Consider the following 25,449-nt stretch of genomic DNA (forward strand, 5'->3'; position numbering starts at 1 on the left):
CCTGCCTCACCTCCCTGCTTAACTTAGATTCTTCATCTATTATAATCATTCTCTTATCTGTTTCTTGTTTAATAATAGTACATTTTAAAATGCTCTAATTCTATTTAACAGAGTTCTCCATGCCTGTGCCATTTCAGCTGTAAAGTAGCAAGTGAAAAGCATACACCTACATCAACTAGTATAATTTTAAATAAAGTATTCTAACCTCAAGCAGTTAGAACTGCTTGGCAATTACACATTTTCCTATATCTTGTTTCTAAAAGTGTGATCCATGGGCTAAACATTACCTGGGAACTTATTAGAAGTGCAGAACTTCAGGTTCTATCCTAAACCTCTATCCATCAGAACATCCACTATAACATCTGCATGTGATTCAAGGGCACATTTCAGTTTGTGAAGCACTGTCCTAGACAGCTACTTCACAACCACTCCTATTCGTAGATCTCTAGAGATTCAACCCTTCCTGACTCTGATGACTCTGCTTTCTATTTCAATGAGAAAATAGAAGCAAACAAAAGACAATTTCCAGAAACTTCCTCCAGATGATCTATTCGACTGCCTATATCCATTATCTATGTACTTTGCCTTCCTTATAGTATATTAGCAATTCTATGACTAAATGAAGTCCTTATCCTGTGCACAAAATTCTATTTATTTCTTCTCATTTATTTAAGGACAACTGATCCATAATTTGTTCCCTCCTTTTTGAATTATTACTTTTCCCAGCCTCAGTGGATTAGCTGTACATATGCTTTGTTTCTCCCACCTTAAAACTGAAAACAAAAACTCCTATCATCCTACTTACCTTTTCTTGACTCCATTCCCAGCAATACCACCATTTCCTATTGATACTCTTTAAGAGTTTTCAATACCAGCTGTCTCCAATTATTCTTCCCCCTCTCTCCTAAACACATTCCTATCAGGCTTTTGCATCTAACATTCTACCAAAATTGCTCATCAGTACCACCAACTCTTATAGTAAAGAAAAAAATCTTAAATGTCTAAGTAGATCTAATATATAATCTAATTCAAAATAAGCCAGCATCAAACACTATAGTATTTATATCACCTGGAATGAAGACTGAAAACAAAACTCTACCTTATTATCCCCAAATATAATCAAGTTTTGAATCAATCTATTCAAATTGTTTTATTAATTAATAATGCTTACCTGGCTGAACATGGGTAGCCTGTAAGAAATATTTCAAAGCTCGTTCAAAGTTCTTTTCGTTTTCCAGAGCATGACCCACATTATTCCATAATTTGGCATTATTTTTATTCACCTTCAATACATAAGCATAGATAGAAATTAATTACAATTAAAAAAATACAACTACAATTAACACAGATATTTATTACCATTAGGAATACCATTAGGTATGGAGTGTTACCATTAGGAATACCATTAGGAATGGAGTGTTATACCACTCCATTAGGAGTGGTATACCATTAGGAATGGAGTGTTCCACAGAGGTATCCATGAATGGGTGAGGTGCTCAAAGACACCAACTTTCAGTTATAAGACAAATAAGTTCTGTGAATACAATGTACAGCATGGTTATGATAGTTAACAATACTGTAATGTATATTTGAAAGTTGCTAAGATAGTAGATCTTGGAAATTCTCATCAAAAGAAAAATATTGTACCTATGTGAGGTGACAGAAGTTAACTTATTATAATTATTTTATAATATACACAGATATTATGTTGTACATCTTAAACTAATACAACGTTATATGTCAATTAACCTCAATAAAACTTGGAAAAATAATTCAGGTTTTTCTTTTAGAAAAGAAAAATGTGTATGTATACCTCCAATTAACAAAGATATTTGTTTAGTATATTGTTAGGAATGGAGTGTTCCAAGGAGGTGTCCCTGGAGATGAGAAAGGAGCCAAGTGAAGTATTTCCCCAAATTTACTCTCCTCCTTTTAACATAAACTAAAACCACAGCAGTCTGATTTCATCTATCTGATGTATTAGAATTTTGCTAAAAGTTTTATTTGATCAAAGTATCACAGGGTGCTTGGCTGGCTTAGTCAGTAGAGTATGCAACTTGATCTTGGTGTCCTGAGTTCAAGCCCCACAGTGGGCACAGAACTTAACTAAAAAAAGAAAAAAAATGCATTACGTTGTTTGAAAACTTAAGCTCTACTATCTGTATTCTTTTGGGAGAGAAGATATTTGAACATGAGAATATATTTAACTTACACTGATTACTTATTTTTAGGCTTGTTATAAAGTTATTTACGTAGTCCATTATGGTAATGGGAAACCTGGGATTAAAGTTCTAAATTAATCTGTGCTTTATGAATTCACAGATGGGCATGATGTTCCTGTAGGGAGAGGATGGTATCTGGCCGAGGAACTAGCCTCAGTGAGTGGGGCTGTGGTTCTTAGACTGTTCTAGGAATAACGATAAACAAAACTCTTGAAAATTATAGGTCTCCACTGGTATTCTAGGAGTGTAGTTTAAGAAGAATAGTAATGAGGTCTCTTTCGTTAACAGACTTCTAAGCTAGAGGAGAGAGTGCAGTTACTGAGTGAGACAAAAGGATAGTCACATGACCTTAAGTTGACGCCAAATCAAGAAGTCACACAGACTATTGGAATGAGGCAATATTCCAGGAAAGCCAAGCAATGGGGAGTACAGAAATAGCCAAAGGAAGTTAAGAATTTATAGTTTCGAAGAGAAGCACCTGAAAAAAACCCATTGCTTGTAGCTTACAGAAACCAGTATTTTATGATTTTTTTAAAAAGACCTTATTCCTGGTATGTTGTCCATTCTATAGAAATGTTTTATCACTACTTTCTGCCAGTTTCTATCTTTCCTATAGTATTGTAACCTTAGTTATTTTCCACATAGTAAGGTGCCATTTTTAGTTACGTATTTTACTTCAATGAATCTAGGATGCCATTAATTCTAAGACTCACTATTAATAAAACAAAAAAGCCACTAATTAATTGTAAGATGCCTCTCACTGTAAGATTTATTCTAATTTTAAAAACATTAAAAGGTTAAAAAAAAGTTCACCTTCAGAACTATGAACTATATATAGTGTTCTTTTTTTTTTTTTTTTTAAGATTTTATTTATTTATTTGACAGACAGAGATCTCAGGTAGGCAGAGAGGCAGGCAGAGAGAGGAAGGTTGGCATGCTCGCTGCTGAGCAGAGAGCCTGATGCAGGGCTCGATCCCAGGACCCTGGGATCATGACCTGAGCCGAAAGCAGAGGCTTTAACCCACTGAGCCACCCAGGTGCCCCTATATATAGTATTCTTATTTAATCACTTTATTATCATTTGAACTTCTAACAACAGTATAGCATTTAGGGAATTATTTATATATGCCACAGACATATCAACTAAATATGATTCAAAGCACTGGTTATGGTATATATTATATAAAGAACAAATTATTTTTACTGATCTTTTGGAGTAGTACTTAAAATTGACAGTAACATGTCTAATTAAATATAAAAACATCCTACACATGACTATAAGAAATCATTAATGACATATTTTCCTGTCATTCTGGATAATACTTTACCTTCAAGGCTGACATAAACAATGTATATTCAGACTCCCAATCCCAATTTCTGTGGAGTGTTTTTAAGGCATGAGTGAATATCACCATAGACAGACAAATCCAGGATAACTTTTTTAATACACTGTTTAAGAGAAAAAAGCAAAACAAAGAAACCATTGTCTACATCACCAGAAGCATTTTATCTTTTAGAATAGAGGTAAGAAGTAATGTTAAATATCCCCAAATATCATCTTTGAGTTTATTCTAAGGAATGAGGATCATTCCGGCAATCATCTAACTTCAAAGGTAACACCAAAAAAATTAAATATGCATACTACCTTCTACTTGAGTCTTTAATTATATTAGTATTTCAAAAACTCTGTTTACATATAATGGCAAAAAGCAGACACACCAGTTTTTAACTGCAATTTTTCCTTTTTGGGGCCTTTACTTACAATTTGAATATTCTTGTGTTTATCAAGGGTCAATCTTCACTGGCTATATTTTTTTTTTAAAAATTGGCTTATACAAATTGCATCTATACCACAGATTATCATGACATTCTTTGAATAATTTCATATTTTAAAGCTAGAATTATTTATTACGAGTCATAGTAAAACTAACTCTTTATGAAATAGATACAAATTACTTATACAGCTTTAGGCTAATTATACGGGACTTAATTCCTCATCTATAAAAAGGTTATACTTCAATTATCCCTATAGTCTCATTTGGTACTAATATTCTCTAAGTATGTTTCTGTCTTAATAACACAGTTCAACTTCTTTCATTTTGAGAGATCCACTTAGGATAAGACTGCATGGATCAGAAAGAACATGGACCATGGAGAGACAGAGAGAGAGAGAGGGAGAGAGAGAATGAACAAACATGGACGTTGGAAGTAGTCAGATATAAATCTGAAGAAAAATCCTACTGTTTACCAGCTATGTGATCTTGAGGTAACCTGATTCAAGTAATCTATATGAGCTTTAATTTTCAAATGTGCACAAGAGAGTTAAGGAATGTTAGATTAAATGAGAAAACAAATCTAAAGGGTCTATCATGGCTCTTGGCACATGGTAAGCATTCAAAAACTGGTATTGATTAAAATTGGATATATGGGTAGAAGTTAAGAGAAAGGGCCTGCTAGATATTAGAGAAAATTGTAGACATGGAGGACATCACACAGGGAGAATATGCAGTGTGAGAAAAATGACTGTGAGTAAAATTGTGGCAAATAAAAAATATTTAAAGAGCAACTACAGCAAGAAGACTCTGAGAAGGGACTGAGCAGCAATGAGACGACATGAAAGAGAATTAGGAGAAAGACTTTCTACAGACACCAGGGAAATAAATTTTAAATACAAGCACTGACTAGAGTTAGCTACTAGGAGGCAATGAGGTAGAGACAAGTAAGAATGCTGAGGGTTGAAGGATGACTGGAAAGTGAGAAAGCAGACATTTCTTGCATACAGTGTGACTCTTCTGTTCCTTAACTGTTAGTTAAGGCAACTAGGACATGATGGTTATGATGCAGATAGTGATGATATCAAGAAATTATAGACTGTTTACTATATGCATTTATATATAAATAAACTCAACATAACTCACTTAAGTAAGAAGACTATGTCATCGCACATCGAAGTGGCAATGGTTATTTATAACTCTAGTCTCAACAATATCCTTGTTTTCGCTTGGGTCTGACTCAAAGTTTGTTATGTCACAGGCTGTACAATAAAATTATGTTAATAAGAACATAGGATGAGGTGGGTGCTAAGGAGCTTTCCTAACCTGAGTTATAGAAAAATGAGGAGACTATCAAGATGAAAAACAAAAACATAAAAGTAGGATTTATATAAATGAACTAAACATTTTAAATACGTAAATGTATCACACTTAATTCTACAGTTAGTAAGCATTAACTGAACTAACATTTTAATTCACCTTTTATTTGATATTTTCTGCCATCCATGGGCTACCAAAATACAGAACCCCATGCTAGGAACATACAATACTCTCTCAGCAACAACAAATCCAACTGGGAAAAAAAGGTTTGATGCAGGAATAAATGGTAACGCCATCAAACAAAGGGCCTACAAAGAAAAATAAGATATTTTAGTAAGTTCAAAAAAAATCTGGCCATTCAAAAGTTAAAACCAAATATTTTATTTAATTTGAATAATGTATTGGTACCAGTTTTAATAATACTATAAACAATACTAATTTAAACATAAAGAAGGCAACTTAGGGACAGTAACAACAAACATCAGGATGTATGTCACCAAGGTGAGATCAAGGTGAGATTATAATTAGGGCTCATCCAATGAAATAAATATTTTTTGAAAATAAATCTAAAATAAGACATTAATAATTTTTATACACCCAACTTATGTATGTATGGTAAAAATACACTGACAGAGATGTTAACAGGTTTTACAAAACTGTAATGGCTGACAAAAAAGCCAATCATGCAAGTTTTTATATTTTTATTATTTTTAATATTCATATTATATTGGAAATTGAAAAATGATATAAGGTATCCTTCAGGCAAGACAGTAGACTACTACATCTGTACCCCAGCATTCCTTTGCATAATACTCTGATGAGTCCTATATATTTAAGAGGCTTAGTATAAGTATAAAAATAAAACTGCCCCCTTTAAACAGTAGTCTTTTGTTCTATAAAAATTTCTAAAATTCTAACACTACACATTGAAATACATCATAAAAATGCTTAGATTTTGTTACTTTGAAAATGAGAGAGCATATGGTTCCCAGACAATAAATCCATTAAAAAGGTAGTATTCCAACAACTAACACACAAATAACCTATGAAAGGAACCAAGCTGGTTATTAGGACATCTGTTTCTATGGACATGTGCTTCCGTATTTTGTTACCCTGATTTGTTTTATAGTACCTAACTGAATAACTATGCAAGTTATTCCTTCAGCTTCAGAAGTTTGAGAGTCTCTTAACAGTTTGAAAGATTGCTTCCTCTTTATTATACTTTATTAGTAAAATACGGATGAAAAGATGTATACACATTGAAAAAAATACTTTCACCATATATGATAAATTAAAAACTTGTAATGAGGAAATATAGAATCTAAAGAAAAGCACTACTGAACTACTAAGTATCATACGAATACATATATCTGAAATTTTAATGTTTTCTTTTTGATCAAAAAGGTAAAACATTAAGAATACATAATTAATTTTCCATTCCCAAGAGTGCTTGATAAAAACAACCAGCTAGCTGAGAAACAGAGATACTCCCACATATATAGTCCTTTCCTTTTTTATGTTTTTAAGATGTATTTATTTCAGAGAGAGGGAGTTAGGGTAGGGGCAGAGAGAAAGAATCTTCAAGCAGACTTCCCACAGACAGAGAGCCCCACTTGGGGCTTGATCTCATGACCCATGAGATTATGACCTGAGCCAAAACCAAGAGTCAGATGCTTAACTGAATGAGTCACCCAGGCACCTTGTAGTCCTTTTCTAAAAACAAACAGGCAAACATTTTTTATTAATTCATGGCTGCTCTAAAGCTATTTTATTTGAAATAATTAAAAGTGTTAAATTCATTCAAAGATGTATCATGGACTGATGCATAAGCTATATACACAAAAAGCAACCTCACAGAAAATCTACTCATTCTTGGATAAAGGAATGTCTCTAATGATTAACTTATTTAAAAGTTCTAATACACTCTCTATTAATACACTCTCTATTAATATATTAATATATGCCTAGCTAACTATGGCTACCATAATTTCCTTCTTCAGTGATATAAAACTTTTTAAAAGGAAAGGTGGTAGTGCAAAGAGTCTGGAACAAATCTGTTTTGTTTCTTACTTCCTAGGTAATATAAAGTAAACTAATCAATCATCTTCCCAATTTGTGTTTCTCTACAAATTGGGGTTAATAACTACTGATGTTATATTGTCAGGATACACAGGACATTTTAATAAATGCTTAACACGGCATCTGATACTTCATAGGTACTCCTTTGATCTACTTATCCCTTTAAAACATCTTCACAGAACATCACTATATAATATAGCATGTTTAAGACTATCTTAAAGAAGTTATACCTAAGATCACAATTGTTCCTTTTTACATACATAAAATAAAATTTATACAAATCTCTGCTTATTTCACTGGTACTACCCTCCCTGTTTTTATTCAGCTTATTTTATAGAAATCATTATTTTATATGCCAAAACTTTACATTCATCCACCCTTCCTTACTTTTCCTTTCTTTTAGCAGAACCTCAGGTTTGGATGTATTCTACCATGCAGCTGCTTTGTCTGTATTTACCTGAACAGCAAAGCTCTACTAGAGACAGTCCCAAAGCAAAATATATTAGTATCATCATAAATTAATGATTATCAACTTCAAATTGATCCTTAAAACTCAGAACTTCTAGATGTCTTTGATAGGATCACTCCCTCTCTCCTTTATTTTGAATCTTGAGTACTTTTCTTAGGCTTTTGATTCATGTCACTTTCAGTGGGTGACCATACTTCCAAACTTACAGAGAAAACTAAAGCCATAAAACAAGAATTCTTTCAATTCTGTGCTACTAAACCTACCAACATCCACACTGATGTCATTTCCATCCTTTCTGCGACATAAGAAGTGTGTGTTTCCATCTTTCTCAGGCCAAACCTGAGCTCTACAGTGCCCCTGCTCCTCGCAAATCTCACAATTAACCAATCATTCTTTCATCTACTTGACCACCTTCTAATCAACTGTATCGTTCCTATCCATATTCAAATACTCTCTTGTCTCTTCAACCTTAAACGTCTCCTTTGACAACAAACACATTTTTAAATTGCCTTACCCATTCATTATGTCCCTTAGGTATAAAACAAGGTCCCACATTCTTAGGCAAACACTTTACAGCCCAGGTAATAAGTAGCTGGTTTTCACCCCCACTTAACCAATCGACATTTCAAATCAACATTGCAAGTCAACCTATTAGTGATTTCCTTTCCTTCTAAAAGTCAGCGAACTGAGTTCTCCAATGAAAGTGATTCTCCTACCTCTGAAGGTTCACTAATTCTAGATCTTCATGCTCCCTCCAAGCTCTACATGAGATCAGCAGTCTATTATGCTTTAAGCTGGCATAGTCTTCTCTTACTTAGCTGATAATAAATTCAAGCTTGTCTCCTCCTTCGAAATATTCAAAGTTAAGGTAACCCTACAGGTTATCTATACTACCGTTCTTCATATCCACATCTCCTAATTCAATCTCTCCACAGAAATAAATTTCACTAAGTAACTAATATTCCTAAAATAGGTTAAATATGACTGATCTCACTTTTCTGCCTCAGAGTATCCGTTAGTGATAATCATTCCATCTTTCTTGAAATACTCACCTACCTTTCTGTCCATTTGGTCTATCTCCTATTTAGGTTCATTCTCCTCTACACAGTTATCTTTTACTGTATATAAACTCCTATACCTTCTATAGAAGTTTTTTCAAGACCTAGCTGTAGGTTTCTTCTCTTATCACTCTATCTAGCTAGCCCCTTCAACTATTTTCTGAGGGAGAATAAAGACCAAATACTCTTAGACATTCATTATGTGTATGAATTATCTTCTATTCTATGTATTTGGAATGGTAATAGCTGGCTACCATCTTTGAGAAAAGTCACCCCAGTTGAGAAACCCAGTTGAGAAACCCCAGTTGAGAAATGCTGCTCTCTACATAACCTCTCCTTAGACCTTCTTATTCACATCCTGGTTTCAATTACTATCTCTATACCATCTATCAAATTTTTATGTGGAGCTTAGGACTCTCCTCCGAAACTCTAGGCATCAAGTGCTATTCAAAATCACTACTAGGATCAAACTCAAGAGATTAAAAACTAATAGTAAATATGACCTTTCCCCCAAACTCTGTATTTTTTCAGAGATCAGCTTCAAATTTTTCCAAAATGCCAGTTCCCTGGTAATTGGGGCCTTGTATTTCTTTTTATCATATCCTTAGTGCCTAAAAGGCTGCCGGGTACATAGGCTACAAGAAAACCTTTTTAATGAATGAATAAATGAACCTAGTGGCTGTAGTTAGATATGATGTATTTGTCTAGTATTAAAAAACACTTTCTGGCACATAGCAAATGCTCAAGAAAATGTTACAGATTATTACTGTCTTCAGTAATTTAAAGAAAACAACAAAACCACTACAAAGGGGTGCCTGGGTGGCTCAGTAGGTTATAGCCTCTGCCTTCGGCTCAGGTCATGATCCCAGGGTCCTGGGATCGAGCCCTACATCGGACTCTGCTCCGCAGGGAGCCTGCTTCCTCCTCTCTCTCTGCCTGCCTTTCTGACTACTTGTGATCTCTGTCAAATAAATAAATAAAATCTTAAAAAAAAAAAAACACACACTACAAGAAGTGACAGAAGAGTAAGAAAATTACCAAGAAATACACCTCAGAAAAATAACACTGTGTAAACAATCAGAGTTCTCTGAACATAGTAAAAAATAACTTGTGGTGTAATGAAAACCTTGCTAATGAGAACTAAAGAACTAAATATTTCTAGCTGTCTATCTTGCATGACACTCTTCTCTGTGTCAAGAAAACAATGATCTGGGGCGCCTGGGTGGCTCAGTGAGTTAAGCCGCTGCCTTTGGCTCAGGTCATGATCTCATGGTCCTGGGATCAAGTCCCACATCGGGCTCTTTGCTCTGCGGGGAGCCTGCTTCCTCCTCTCTCTCTCTCTCTCTGCCTGCCTCTCTGCCTACTTGTGATCTCTGTCTGTCAAATAAATAAAAAAAATGTTTAAAAAAATAAAATAAAATAAAAAAATAATAAAAAAAAAAAGAAAACAATTATCTATTTCCTCAAAGTATACAACCTACTTGGGTAAAGAAATAGAAGATAATGACGCCAATGGCATGCTTCACGGTTTCAGGATTCCTATCAAATCAAGAAAATTCATAACCAGTTTTTACTTTACATGCTGAATGTCAAATTATGCCTACATATGGAATTCTGATATATAATTTTAGGATAGCCAAAAAAAAGCTAATAATCAAGCTGATGTTGAACAAGAAAGATGCTGTTTCTAAGATGCTCTGAAAAGGCAGTCTTCAAATCAACTGACTGTTTTACATCTGAAAAATTAAGGGAATTTCTTACCATTAAAACAGTCTTGGAGGAATCACCAGGGTATCTAAGACTGAATATTCCCAAAGCCCCCAAAAAGCAAAAGAAAGTAAATGTGGCAAGATTTCGAATATCTAGAAATGACTCTATAAGTGGTATTGTTCCCATGGTCCAATCACAGCAGAGTTCTGAAGGATTTAATAGAAGCCAAGCATTCAAAGGAAGGAGATAGTTAAAAGTTAGCTGCCTTGTAGGAGTTGGGCTTACGGCAGCTGGGTTATCAAACCTGTATAACGAATGAAAAAAAAAGTTATTTAGACTAAAACACTTTGTAAACACAAAATATATAACATTTAAATAAAACACTGAACAATAAAAGCAGTATTTTACATGTAATTTCATTAAAAAGAAAAATATTTTTTACTGATATGTCAGTCCTCACTAGAGTTCAAACTAACCTTTAAGAAACTTCTAGTTGAGACAAATTATGAAGAGCTGTTTAAAGAGGACCTAGATTATCTATTTATGGTTTATTATTAGAATAATTCAGACAAAATCACTACAATATTATGATATTCTACAGAAATATAACCTTCTGATTAAAAGTAAAAAGAAAAATCTTAAAGGATTGATTATTGTATGTGATGTATGAGTGTTTCTGAGAACACTAACCAATGTTTTTTTCTGCATGAGATGGCTTCTTTCAGCACTAAACGCTAATAAAAATTATGTTTCTTAGAAAGAATTACTATGTTTTTCTTTTGCTGTGGGCAGAAAAAAGTGCATCACCTATGAGCTTTTTCCTTTTGCTCTGACTTCTAGGAAGGCAAAAACCCATTTTCCAGCACATAATAGTAACTGTACAGGCCTATGTAACATTTTATCTGTGTCATACTTTTTCTCCTAACACATACTAATATAAACATATCCGAAATTATATTTGTGCAGGCCATGACATATTATGTACATGACATTTGTACATAATGTTCATTTCATTAAATTAGTCTGTTTCCTGCAAACTAAGTCAAATCATAGTTGAATCACTTTTTAAAGTATATTTCAAATAAATAGCTTCTGATTTTTATTTTTTTAGGCTATATTCAAAATTTTATTGGCTATGTTAATATATAAAGATAATTTCTCATTTTAAAATGAGTAAGTTAATGAAAAATCAACCCCTAACATTTGACTTGGTCTTCTTAAAAATTCAAATGGTTGGAAAAAAGCAAATACTATTTGAACAAATAATATCTAAAAAACATTCATATTTGAACATCTACATGTATGAAAAATAATTAAACTTGAGTCAGGACTTGAATTCTCAAATAACCAAAAGAATGAATACAAAGCTTTTTTCCTATAATCCACTACTCAAGAGTTCATTTTTATAACTCATGGTTTATTTAGAACAGCTAATTTAATAACTGTACTTTAGAGAAAGAACACATGTCAAAGCAAGTCAAGTAATACTATAGTCAATTCACAGGGTAACGTAATAGAAGAAAATGTATATACAAACATTTTTAAAATGCCCCTATTTGGAAAATATATATTTAGATGTAACATATCCCATATAGCCATCCACACATACTTACACAAAACAAATACATTCATATCTATAAACTACATTTTCACACTATAGAACTGGAGATGAAAAAGTCTATGGAAATTCTCTAAAAGGAATAACAAAAACAGTAACACTGAAACTGAGGGTAAAGAAGGAAATGCAAATTATAGTGTATATTTACTATTCAATCTATTTCCCTTATTTTACTACTTAAATGAGTTGTTCAGTTTAGCATGGCTAGACCCAGAAGTAAAAATTCATGAAATTAGGAAGTATTCTTTAAAGAAAAAAATGCACCAAAATTACTGAAAATAATTATACATAAAATGACACAAAGAAAATGTTTAAGGTAAGAGAATTATCTGAATAAAATTTTATTCTAACCAGGGCCAGCATTGCACTCTTCTGGATGACACATGAACAACATTTTGGCCTTTTGTTGTTAAAAAAAAAAAGTTCTTGCATTCAATGATACTTTAATGTAAATGATAAGGAACTAGTATGAATTTCATTTTAAATTTTAGCTCAGTAAGGTGAAATGGAAAAATGCTATATTTTAAAGCAAGAAAAAAAAAGATGTAGATTGTTAAATTCAGCATAACTTTTGCTTCTAGCTTTAAACAAGCAAAGAACCAGACAAGATATATAAAACTTTTCTTAACACACTAAGCATCAGGGAAAAAAGGACAATGATACCTAAAAGAAGAAAAACAAATAAGGGAAACCCTATCTGGAAAGTTCAATACCTAGACATAGTTTTTAGTCTGTGGAACAGTGAGGGGGAACCTAGTGGAGCCTAGTAGTATCCTTAGACTGCAAAACTGAACTGGGAGCCCTAGAGGCCCAGGGGACTAGGATCAGTTGGCAGAATACCAGAGAGAACAAAGCTACTGAGAAAGAGAACTTCTAAGTGTAGAGCATCTCTCTCCAGTTTTTAGTACTGATGAGAACTGTTCAGCATATGTATATGAGGAAATACTCAAGGTCAGTGTAGTGGATTGAACCATGTCTCTCATTCATATCTACCCAGCACCTCAGACTGTAACATTATTTGGAAACCTATTCCTTTGCCAATGTAATTAATTAAGTCAGGATGAGGTCATACTGGATTAGGGTGAGCCCTAAATCTAATGACAGGTATTCTTATACGAAGAGAGAATACAGAGAAATGCACATGAAAGAAGGAATGCCAACGACTGCTAGCAACCACTAGAAACTAGGAAAGAAGCATGGAATAGATTCTTCCTCAGAGTCTTCAGAAAGAACCAACTGTGCCTGACACCTCGATTTTGGACTTCCAGCACTGGCAGAGAATAAATTGCTGCTGCTTTAAGCTACCCAATTTCTGGTAATTTATTGTGGCAGACCTGGGAAAAATAATGCAGTTAGGAAAGTACCTCTTAAAAGGATTAGATAAAAATTCTCAAATACCATATAGTGGCGGGAATAGTTTCTCAGCAGCCAGAATGAAAATCCTCATAAATAACAGTCTATCAGATAGAGTAGTCAGAAGTGTCTTGTGTCAGTAGCAGAAGAAAATTAGACCTATTGTAAATGCTGCTATGGTCTTATATATCAAAGATTAAAAATGTGGCTAGAAGATATCAGGGAAATTCAAATCAAAACCACATTGAGATATCAACTTACACCAGTTAGAATGGCAAAAATCAGCAAGGCAAGAAACAACAAATGTTGGAAAAGTTGTGGAGAAAGAGGAACCCTCTTACAATGTTGATGGGAATGCAAGTTGGTGCAGCTACTTTGGAAAACAGTGTGGAGGTTCCTCACAAAATTAAAAATAGAGCTACCCTATGATCCAGCCATTGCACTACTGGGTATTTACCCCAAAGGTGCAGATGTAATGAAAAGAAGGGCCATATGTACCCCAATGTTCATAGCAGCAATATCCACAATAGCCAAACTGTGCAAAGAGCTGAGATGCCCTTCAGCAGATGAATGGATAAAGAAGATGTGGTCTTCTTTACACAATGGAATATTACTCAGCCATCAGAAAGGATGAATACCCAACTTCTGCATCAACATGGATGGGACTGGAGGAGATTATGCTAAGTGAAATAAGTCAAGCAGAGAAGGTCAATTATACGGTTTCACTTACTTGTGGAACATGAGGAATAACATGGAGGACATTAGGAGAAGGGAAGGAAAAATGAAAGGGAGGGAGAAATCGGAGGGGGAGATGAACCATGACAGACTGTGGACTCCAAGAAACAAACTGAGGGTTTTAGGGGGTGAGGGGTGGGGGATGGGTGAACGTGGTGATGGGTATTAAGGAGGACACAGATTGCATGGAGCACTGGATGTTATACGCAAACAATGAATCATGAAACACAGTACATCAAAAACTAATGATGTACTATATGGTGACTAACATACATACACACACATAAATTTCTCAAATAAATGCATCCCAGAACAAAGCTCTAAAATATTTATAGTAATATATTAAAGTAAAATGCATATATATGACATCTATTAAACAACTGCATGGCATGTGAAGAAATAGAAACATAATCCATGAGGAGGAAAATTATTCAATCTAAAGTGACTAAGAAATGACACATACAATAAAATTAATAGACAAAGAAATTAAAGCCCTAGAACATGGAGAGATCAGGAAACATAAAAAGGCTTTTAAAGAGAATTCCAAAGATGAAGACAATATCTGAAGTGAAAAAGAACTAGAAAAAAATTAAAGGCAGATTAGACATTGCAGAAAAAAGATCACTGAACTTGAATACACTGCATAAGAAACTATCCAAAATGAAAAAAACAAGAAAATAGCTTTTGGAGGGGAATAAAAAGAGCATTAGTCTGACAATTTCAAAAGGCTTAATACACATGTAATTGGGATCCTAGAAAAGGAGAAAATAATGAGAATATATTTCAAAGTAATAGAAAATTTCCAAAATTTCCATTAAGGAAAACCTACAGATTCTAAGCTCAATTAACCTAGACACAAGACACATGATGATAAAAAAAGAGTGACTGGAAGTTTGCATTATATAACCAACTTAACCCAAATTTTGTTATAAGATAAATATATCCTAGGGTAGTGATATGCAGCAGGTGACTATAGTTAATGATAGTGTATTGTGTATTTGAAAATTCCAAAGAAAATAGATCTTAAAAGTTCTCATCACAAGAAAAAATCTTTTTGTAATTATGTGTGGTAATGGATGGATATTAACTTATCATGATAATCATTTTTCAATATACATGTATCAAATCACTACACTGTATACCTAAAACTAATAGTGTTATATATCAATTGTGCCTCAATTTTTAAAAAATAGAGAAAAAATGACAAAGAGAAAATAATACAAGCAGGCAGAGTAAAAGACACACTATACGTAGAAGCATAAAAATAAAGATGACAGATTCCCACTGAAAATAATGCAAGCTAGAAAATAGTAGAGCAACATTACCAGAGTGCTGAATGTATAACAATCAATGCAGAATTCTATACTCAGAATTCAAATTATTTTTCAAAAACAGATGTAAAATAAAGATATTTTTATATGTAAAAGCTAAAACAATTCAGCACCAGTAGACCTACAAATCAAGAAATGTTAAAGAAAGTCCTTTAGTCACAAAGAAAAATGGTACAAAATGAAAATCACACTGAATGTAAACAGTTGAAACAGCTCATTTAAAAAAATATTATTTAAAAATATTACAAGAAAGGAAGATCCAGCTTTATGCAGCTTACAAGAAGTCAACTTTAAATATAATATAAATATAATATAAATATACTGATAGATAAAAAGGTAAAGGATGAAAAAAGATAAACAACGTAGCACTAAGAAAAAGAAGAGAAAGCGAATTTCTGAGTAAAGACCAGGGATAAAGTATCATCAGAGATAAAGAAACTCATTTAAACACAAGCCTAAATGTTATGCACTTAGTAACAGAGCTTTAACTCACATGAAACAAAAACTGATAAAACTACAAGTAGAAATAGACATAATTATAGTCACAGATTTTAACATCCTCTTCTCAATAATTATTAGAACAGTGGATAAAAATCATTAAGAATATAAAAGACTTGCCACTTAACTGATCAAGTTAAAATCACTGTACCATTAAGTAAAAATCATTGTTTTCATTCTGGTGGTTTCACAAGTATACACATAGGTCAAAAGCTACTAATTTGTACATTATAAATATATACAGGCTTTTAAAAAAATACTACACCTCAACGAAGCTGTTAAAAAACCTCAATATAAATCAAAGACTTTCTGAAACACTTTTAATCTTAACATTAAGAGTTAAAGAAAGAAAAAATTAGAAAGAAAAACTGAATTTCATACCTGGTGAATACTGGAAGTTGGGACTGAATAACCTGGACTCTAATTACAACAAGTAATAGTGTACTGAACATCAAAACAATGAGTTTTATTAGTGTCTGCAACATAGAAAATGGAATACTACTTTTTCCACGGAAAAACTGTCCAGCAGTAGTCCATAATAATGGCAAAGTATACTGCAAAAGGAAAAAAGAGTTTTAAATAACAATATACTATAATGTTTTCAATGCAGGATTTTCAAAATGCAAGATTAGTTATAAATTGACTATAATTATAAAATCAATATGGAGCAATTTGTGAAACTGATAATGAATAAAACTGAGCCAAATAATCTTATCTAATACTGAATTATATTGTACAATATTACTGTGCACATTCCCAAACTGCCTCATGATTTCATTATTGAAATTCAAAGAGTTGTCCTTAAAAAACTAAATGAGTCATAAAATGTTCAGTAATTTTCAATGGATTTGAAGATAAAACATGCTGGTTTCTTGCAAACTTTTTTGGTATACAGATTAATTTACATAATGATGTATTTAGAAAACAAGTTTATTACAAGAGAATTTAAGTATGATAAAGGATAGCAACAAAAACCATATTTCTCCTTACCCCTTGTGCAATAAATACTTCATACACACAGCAAATTCCCACAACTGTTATTCCTTGCTCTTTACACAATGTTGCAACAGCAACTAAAACCACTGTCAAGGCAATTGGAGTCCATACTGCAATTTAAAAACAGAAAAATATAACTACACAAAACAATTTTATAACATCATAAACAGATATTTTAAGTTAGACAACTATTATAATAAACTTTACTTGTGATTCTATATTGAAATTCATGTTATTTCCCACTAACCTGTACTTTACATTTTAAAATGTATTCAAATGTTTTAAGTGATTTTTCCTTTACATACTGAAAACAAAACATCAAGACATATAACTTGTACTAAAATTTTTTGTGGAGAAGAGAAACTCATAGGCTGGAGTGTTGTGACTAATGAAGTAATTAATGAACTATCAGTTTGAAATGAAGACAAATACTTTATTACACAGACATCTGTATGTTTAATTAAAAACCTGAAACTGAAAACTACTGGGCAAAGTAGACTAACATCTATTAAAAAAAGAAAATAAAAAGTATAAAAACTGAAACAGGTTCATGGTAAGAATTTACTATTCTTTTAAAAAATTTGCTATAGAATATTTATAAGTTCTATTTAAACAGAAAACCTACTTCATCAACTTTAAGCAAACATCTACTAGTAGAACAGTAATTTGATTACAGAAGAATTAATTGTGAGAGTAATTCTGGATCTACTACTAGTTTGCTTTGTGACCTTGGGCAACTTTTCTGAGATCATTTACCTACCGGAAAATATAATCTCTAATTCTTTTCCAGTTTAAAGGATATACTATAGTATGATTGTGTGACCTTAGGTTTATTTATTAAGAACATTAATCAAAGTAATAACTCAATTAATCCCAGGTATAAATAAAAAAACGATCTATGAATCTAATATATTTTCTTTTCTCATTCGGCTTTATACAGAAATTCATTTATTTTTGAAATTGCTTTTAACTTTAAAATACTCTATCGATTAAATTACTGAAAGCTAAACAACTCAAAAAACTTTGAACACTATTGGAGATACTCTGTATAATAGTATTCCTTTCCTCAAAAACAAAAACAAAAACAAAAAACCCTTATATTATAGTTAGATAGAAACCATCAAAACTATGAAAGTAGTAGATTATACCAATGGGATATGAGGGCAGATATAATCATACCCATTTTTAAGGTGAGGAAATAATTTTGGAGGTCTAAAAAAAAGTCATGCACAATAAAGAAATCATGACTTTAACCTGGTTCTTCTGACATTAAATTCAGAGCTTCTTACTAGTTTGTAATTACATTCCAGGACAGAGAGAGCAAACAGCTGCCTTATGCAATGTTGGATTCAATCTTAGCAACTAATAGCTCTAGTAAAGGCAAGAGCTTTATTGAAACCAGTCACTTTAGTTCTTCAACTTTTGGTGGCTGTATTACTGTGTGAACAAAAACTTTGATTTTATAAACAGCTCTCTGTGGTTAAAGTTACCATGTGTGATTTTGTCCAAAACAAGTCTCCCAGCTAAATACATTAACAATACTTAAAAACAGATACATGTATAAGTATAGATTCAATTTAAATAATTAAAATCCATTCCAACTTCAAAAAATAAGCTTCTAAACTGATTTTACATGTGTAAAGATATAAACCTCCAGCAATCACATATTCAGACCATTATTCCGAGTTAACCGGTACATTTTGTGGGGAGGGGTAACAGTCAAAAAAGTGAAGATGTATTTGTCAAATGATATGTGTTATGAAGAAAAATAGAAGGTGAAAGGAAACCGAAGGGAATGGGAAGATGAGTGGTGTACAGAGGACATTTGGGCAGAAACCCAAGCTAACAGAAAGGAACAAAGGCCCTCAAGTAGATCATGCTTTAAAAAAAAGAAGGGGGTTATGGATGGGTCATTAATAGCCTAGAATTTAAAGTAATCAAATAATTACAAATTGAAAAAAACCTGCAAAGGACAATATACATTAGAAAACTGAATACAAAGATGATAACAAAACTGTTTATTGTCTCAAGTGTAAAATTACATAATGTGGAATATGAAGTATTATGGAAGCTAAGAGGATAGAGAGAAGTTCAAAAGCAGGGTCAGCATCTTTTTAATCAGAATTGTTTAATTGTTCACTTGGTCATTTGCTAAATACATATATAATGAACCCTTACTGTATATAAGGAACCATTCTAGGAAATGGAGACAGAAATGTACCCATATTGCAAATCTAAGAAGACACTACAAGTGTTTGGCTAAATCACTTATTTCTTGAGCCTTACTTTACATTAATACAAAATTAGGCTCCTTATCATCAGTACTTTGGGTCTATAGTGAGAAAATTGTCCAGAAATGTAGGGAAAAAACTCAGAGTTAAATTTTAAGATGAACCAAATATAGGTTACCATCACGTAAACTCTTTCATGACCACTGTTCCCACACTTGTAAAAAGCCATTTTTATTGCCTGGAGCTTGTTTTCTGCTAATAGCTGGCAATTTGCAGGATTAATAACCTAATTTGTACAAAGCATTTTTCAGGGTGGGCCACACGGTAGGGACTCAATAAGTAGCTGAACTATGATCAACACATAATAAAAGTTATATTCCAATAAGCTTTCAACTTTACCTAAACAATACAATTCACAGCCTTCACAGGTGTTATTATAGAAGGACAACTTAAGTATTAGTACTTGTACCATTTATAGATAACAGCACATGGAACTAAGAATGACTCTAAAACTCCTATATTCTAGGGTAACATTTTTAAGTTAAAACATACAGAATCTGTTAGTCATAATGAAGTATAAACTACATGCAAAAAATTTTTAATACATGCATATCACGTTCATATGTCCATACATGCTGAAGTAGTACAATATACAAAGATAAACCCAAGTGTGGCATACATTTTATAAGAAACAGAGTAAATAAACATTACTTGATCAAGTTTTATAGATATAGAGAAAAAAATTAAATGTTAGACACTCACCTATGGAATTATCGGGTCCTTTTGATCTGGTATATGACAAAAATGCAGCTAGAAAAAAGATAGAGGACAAAAGTTCTGCTCTTCCTACAACACCTGTTACCTAAAATGGAAAAGGGAGGGTAGTTCATATTAATGAAGACTCTCTTGAAAATTTAACTACCATATATAATAACAGCATAAATAAAATAAAAATAAATAAATAAAATAAAAATAGAAATCAAATTGCCATAATTTTTAAAGCACACATTCCAGTTTCTTAGACATTCTCTGAGTGCCCTCATGTGGTGAATTTGTATAACTTCCATAAAAATAAATTTACCAGTGACTCCACAATAGTTTTTTGATTACTATTTTGAAATAATTATAGACTCACAGGAAGTTACAAAAATAGATACAGAGAAGTCCTGCGTACGATTTACCCAGCTTCCCTCAACAGAAACATCTTAAATATTAATATAGCATCTAGAATAGTTCTTAATTAAAAAAAAAACCCTAAGACCTTACATATTTTCTTAAAATATAAGTATTCTTAAAATATAAAAATACTCATAAATTCAGTAAGTTCTATCTCATAATAAATGTGTAAACTCAAGACAATAAACTTTAAATAAGTTCTTTTTTGGGGTTACTGGGTGGCTCAGCCAGTTAAGAGTCTGACTCCAGTTCAGGTCATGATCTCAGGGTCTTGGGGATCAAGACCCACACAGGGCTCCCTGCTCAGCAGGGAGTCTACTTGTCCCTCTCCCTCTGCCCTCCGGCTGCTTGTGTTCTGTTTCTCAAATAAATAAAAGTCCTTTTTTTAATTCTAAAATTTTAAATATAAAACGCTCAAACCCTTTCCTTTATTCTGAACTCACTGTAGAATTTAAAACCACCTATCATTTTTGTAAATGCATGGAAAAATGTTCATTCAACTAGACATAAAAAGTTTCAAGACAGTGAGAGAGATACACAAATCCCTTCTAATACACACAGACCCATTCAAGTACAACAGAGGTTAAACATACTTTTGCTTATAACTGAAAGCCTATAACAAAGCAATAAACAGTCCTTTTTGCTCTGATGAGAGGCAATTTTGGGGTTACAAGGTTATCAAGAAAAAGCTGTAATACGTCTTGGTAGGTAGGGGCTGACAGACATACTGGTACAGCAAAGACAGTTCACAATTTTAAAACATGTGGCATCAGACAACATGAAAGTACTGATTATTTTCATCAGTTATAATGTTTACACATATTTTGCTGTATATTTACATACATTTTCATTCTTTTACTTAAATTTGTTTTATTATTTTCTGTCCTCTGAAACACACTGCAAAGTTGACAAATATTTTAAATCTATATTCATAAAAAAACAATTAGCAAAGGACTATGTTCATTTATACTTCACATTATTCATCTTGAGCAATTATATCTTATGTCCTTAAATAACAAATGTTTATATTTCAAAATTTGTTTTAAATTTAAAAATTTTAGGGGCATCTGGGTGGTTTAGTCAGTTAAGTGCCTGCCTTCAGCTCAGGTCATGATTCCAGGGTCCTGGGATCGAGCCCCACATTGGGCTCTCTGCTCAGTGGGAACCTGCTTCCCCCTCTCCCTTTGCCTGTGGGCTCCCCTGCTTGTGTGCTCTCTTTCTAATAAATAAATAAAATCTTAAAAATAAATTAATTAATTTAAAAATTTTATGTAGTAGGAAGTTAGACTCTACACTAGAAAGTTAAGACTTATACCAATTCAAAAATCTTCAAATATTTTAATTAAGGCCATGGTTAAATTTTTTTCTTAAAAACATACCATTATAGTCACTATGTAAGCTTTGTTTGACAAAAAAAAAAAAAAAAGAAGAAAAGAACTCTGATTTACAGTTTTACTTACTGCTTCTGTGTGTATTGGGTGCACTGCAAAAAGTAAAGAAGCAATCATACTACTCCTGTTGTCCAGAAAAAGTTTGCAGACTTTAAGAAATATCACACTAACCACAGCATGAAAAATCATATTTAGGAGATGATATGACATTGGTTTCAGTTCACTAAACAGATAATTTAAGCGAAATGTCAACACTGTTAAGGGACGGTAAGACTTGTGGCTTCTTTCCTAAAAGGAAAAAAAAAAAATCATCATTAAAGTAGGATGGTCCTTCACGGCACATAAACTAATCCTTGCATTTACTATTAAAACAATCTACGTTTGGCTGAGATATAGCAATAAAGTAAAGAAATGTCCCAAGGATAACACAAACCTAAAAGATAGTTTTGTAATGTGTTTTCCTATTTCCTTAGTCCCAAAACAAAGGCAATTTCCTCCTTTTGCAAATATCCCATCCTATTAACAGTAGAGGAAGAACATATGACTATTAATTCCTCTTCAATACAAAAAATTTAAACAAAAATAAAGCAAGACAATAGTAGCATTGATCAAATTAGAACACAGGATTCTCTCCAAAGCCTCCTTTCCAATCTATTACTAATACAAGCATTTATGTAACTGCCGCCCAGATTCTCAAAAGGAAATAAAAGAACAAAATGTTTACCAGGTCAGTTTTAATAGTGAAGACTCAGAAAAGTACTATCTAATTGTTTTACGAAAAATACCTTCATAATATGTAAGCCTGAATATATTAAACCAAAAAAATCCCCAAATACTACACACATAATAACACAAGAACAAAAACTTTCTTAGAATAACAGAATAGATACCTTTGTTATGGTAGTATTCCTGGCAATAAATCAAATTTTAGGTGAAGCTGCTGAATTTCTTTACCGGTTAGAAGTTTCATTTAACCAGAAATATTTTTACCATAAGAAAAAAATCAAACCAGATTTAAGAATAAAATACACAGGACAAAAACACATAAAATAGCCTAGTTATTTTTTTTTTAATTTTATGTAAGGGTATTCACACTCACCTTCTTTGCTCTCATACTCCTTACCATATTTTGCTGTAACTCTGATATTACAAGTGTTGACTTAAGCCTGTTCATCCCTACTAGGGAACATTAGGAACCATGAGGAACAAACATTTCTCAATTTGAAGACAGGAACATTTTAATATCTCTGTATGGACTACAAATACCATGAGTGATGTTAACTAGAATGCTCTTTGCTGTTTAATTTTTGTACATCATTTGATTTAGCTAAGCTATACAAAATTTTTTTTTAAGGCATTATACTGAGCTGCCATGATGTGTATATAAAAGTAAAAAAAGGGGCGCCTGGGTGGCTCAGTGGGTTAAGCCGCTGCCTTCGGCTCAGGCCATGATCTCAGGGTCCTGGGATCGAGGCCCGCATCGGGCTCTCTGCTCAGCAGGGAGCCTGCTTCCCTCTCTCTCTCTCTCTGCCTGCCTCTCCGTCTACTTGTGATTTCTGTCTGTCAAATAAATAAATAAAATATTTAAAAAAAAAAAAAAAAAAAAAAAGTAAAAAAAGGCCTAGAAACCTTTTGAGTGCCTGAAAGGTTACCAAAGTTCCAGTGGGACATATTTGCCAGTCAAAAGGATGAAGTCCAAAAGTGCAGGGAACAGGTTATTTTTAATTGCAATATGCAAAATAGTTTTGTTAGGTCAATTAGATGTACAATCACAGCTAATGGCCAATTAAAAATTAAATTATTAACATAATTATTTACACAATACATTCGTAATCTAAGCCTCCTTTGTGATAAAAAGTCATCAGTGTAGTATACAACAATAGACTACTCTGTGAAAATATAGTAAAATAGCTAGTTCTGTTACAAACAAAACAATATAGATCATTATTAAATTAGGGTATATTAAAGAAAAAACTTAATTACTCATAGTATTAGGCAGCAATAGAAACATAAGCGTGAATATAATGAATAGGCTAATAGTCTCCTATTAATGTGAATCTCCATCTAGTGATGGTAAAACAAAGTGAAATGGGATATTTGCAAAATTTACCTTAACAAAGATAAATCATAAGCCAAATGCTGGAAGAGATGTCTCATTATAGCTAAGTGGTTCTCAACCCTGGCTGCGCCAGAGAATTATTTGGATAAACAGAAAAAGTCTAATCCTTTACTCCTCCCTACCCCTCAAATCCCACAAGAAAAATAAAAAAGCAAACACACACAAAAATAACACTGATGTCCACATCCCATTCTGAGATAACTGTAACAAATTTGAGCAGAGCCTTAGTAATACTTTTTAAGAGCCCCAGGCAGATTCTAATTTGTAGCTAGACTTATAATCCAATGAACCATTCAAAAACAAGAGTATTACTTATCCAAGAATGGGTTTACTAAAGAGATAATCTAAACACTAAGAGGCCCAGAGGACTCCAAAGATCCCTAATATGTCAGTATTCGTACAGCTCACGAGTATGTCCAAAGCCCAAAAGGTGTCTTTAAGATCTACACTGGTACAAAAATCCTTATGAAGGTTTGGGCACTCAGAGATAGGCTTCCAGGGTATCATTACCTGATGATACCAACCATTAGATCTCTGAATATGCTAATTCCAGGCTGGTCAAGAAAACCTGTAATACCTAAATACTACTCAGAATAATTCTTCCTTGGGTCATGCCTGGATGGCTCAGTTGTTAAGTTTCCGCCTTTGGGTCTGGTCACGATCCCAGGGAGCCCTGCAATGGGCTCCTTGTTCAGTGGGAAATCTGCATCTCCTTCTCCCACTCTCCCTGCTTGTGTTCCCTCTCTCTGTCAAATAAATAAATAAAATCTTTAAAAAAAAAAAAAAAAGAGTAATGGCACATTTCCCTACAGAAAGAGAATATGCCCCTCCTAAAAAAGGAGTAAGCAACAATCTCCACCATATACTGTTATTCAAATTTGTTCATTCATTTATTGTGAGTATTTTATTATGAGTTTTTATTATGAGTATTTTTCTTAATCTGTCCACTTACAGGTCCTCTGAACAAAATCAAATTTTCAATCTGTAAAGCTTAGGATGTCACAAAACATAGCCACTGACACCATGGTATGATCTTTCATGAGACCCTTAACCTGGCCAGCTAATCTTTCAGTTAAAATCTCAATGTCATGATTAAAATCACTACAGATACTAGCTTAAGTTGGGGAAATGGACACATTTTTCTAAGGCTCACTAGGGAAAAAAATGCAAGGGTAGAAGGAAAGAAACTGCCTAGAACATAATGTATCTTATAATACAGAATCATATTTTTTTCTCATTATCAAATATTCATTTCTTTTAAAGGCTAGAATTGGGTGAGAAGAGGAAGGTTACAAGAAAATAAAGTCTGCTTATTTAACAAGGAAAAATACTTAGGTGCTTGTGACTAGAGGAATGACAGACTTCGTTCCC

The 25,449-nt window shown here is 32.9% G+C and overlaps 1 protein-coding gene across 3 annotated transcripts in view; it reads right to left on the reverse strand.

Moving 5' to 3' along the window:
* TMTC3 (transmembrane O-mannosyltransferase targeting cadherins 3) overlaps positions 1-25,449 on the reverse strand; it is a 58,183-nt gene that overhangs the window by 19,647 nt on the left and 13,087 nt on the right. For all 3 annotated transcript variants that reach the window (XR_004286730.1, XM_032346825.1, XM_032346826.1), the window contains exons 3-10: positions 22,029-22,247; positions 20,155-20,254; positions 17,156-17,271; positions 16,547-16,719; positions 10,682-10,934; positions 5,474-5,622; positions 3,551-3,671; positions 1,172-1,283 (exon numbers count right to left, since the gene is read on the reverse strand). Coding sequence is in view for 2 of the 3 variants with exons in the window: in XM_032346825.1 (XP_032202716.1) it covers positions 1,172-1,283; positions 3,551-3,671; positions 5,474-5,622; positions 10,682-10,934; positions 16,547-16,719; positions 17,156-17,271; positions 20,155-20,254; positions 22,029-22,247 (1,243 nt within the window). In the remaining variant the exon portion in view is untranslated. The remainder of the gene's footprint in view (positions 1-1,171; positions 1,284-3,550; positions 3,672-5,473; positions 5,623-10,681; positions 10,935-16,546; positions 16,720-17,155; positions 17,272-20,154; positions 20,255-22,028; positions 22,248-25,449) is intronic.

Source organism: Mustela erminea, chromosome 6 (genome assembly GCF_009829155.1).
Source record: "Mustela erminea isolate mMusErm1 chromosome 6, mMusErm1.Pri, whole genome shotgun sequence".
NCBI classification, from domain to species: Eukaryota; Metazoa; Chordata; class Mammalia; order Carnivora; family Mustelidae; genus Mustela; species Mustela erminea.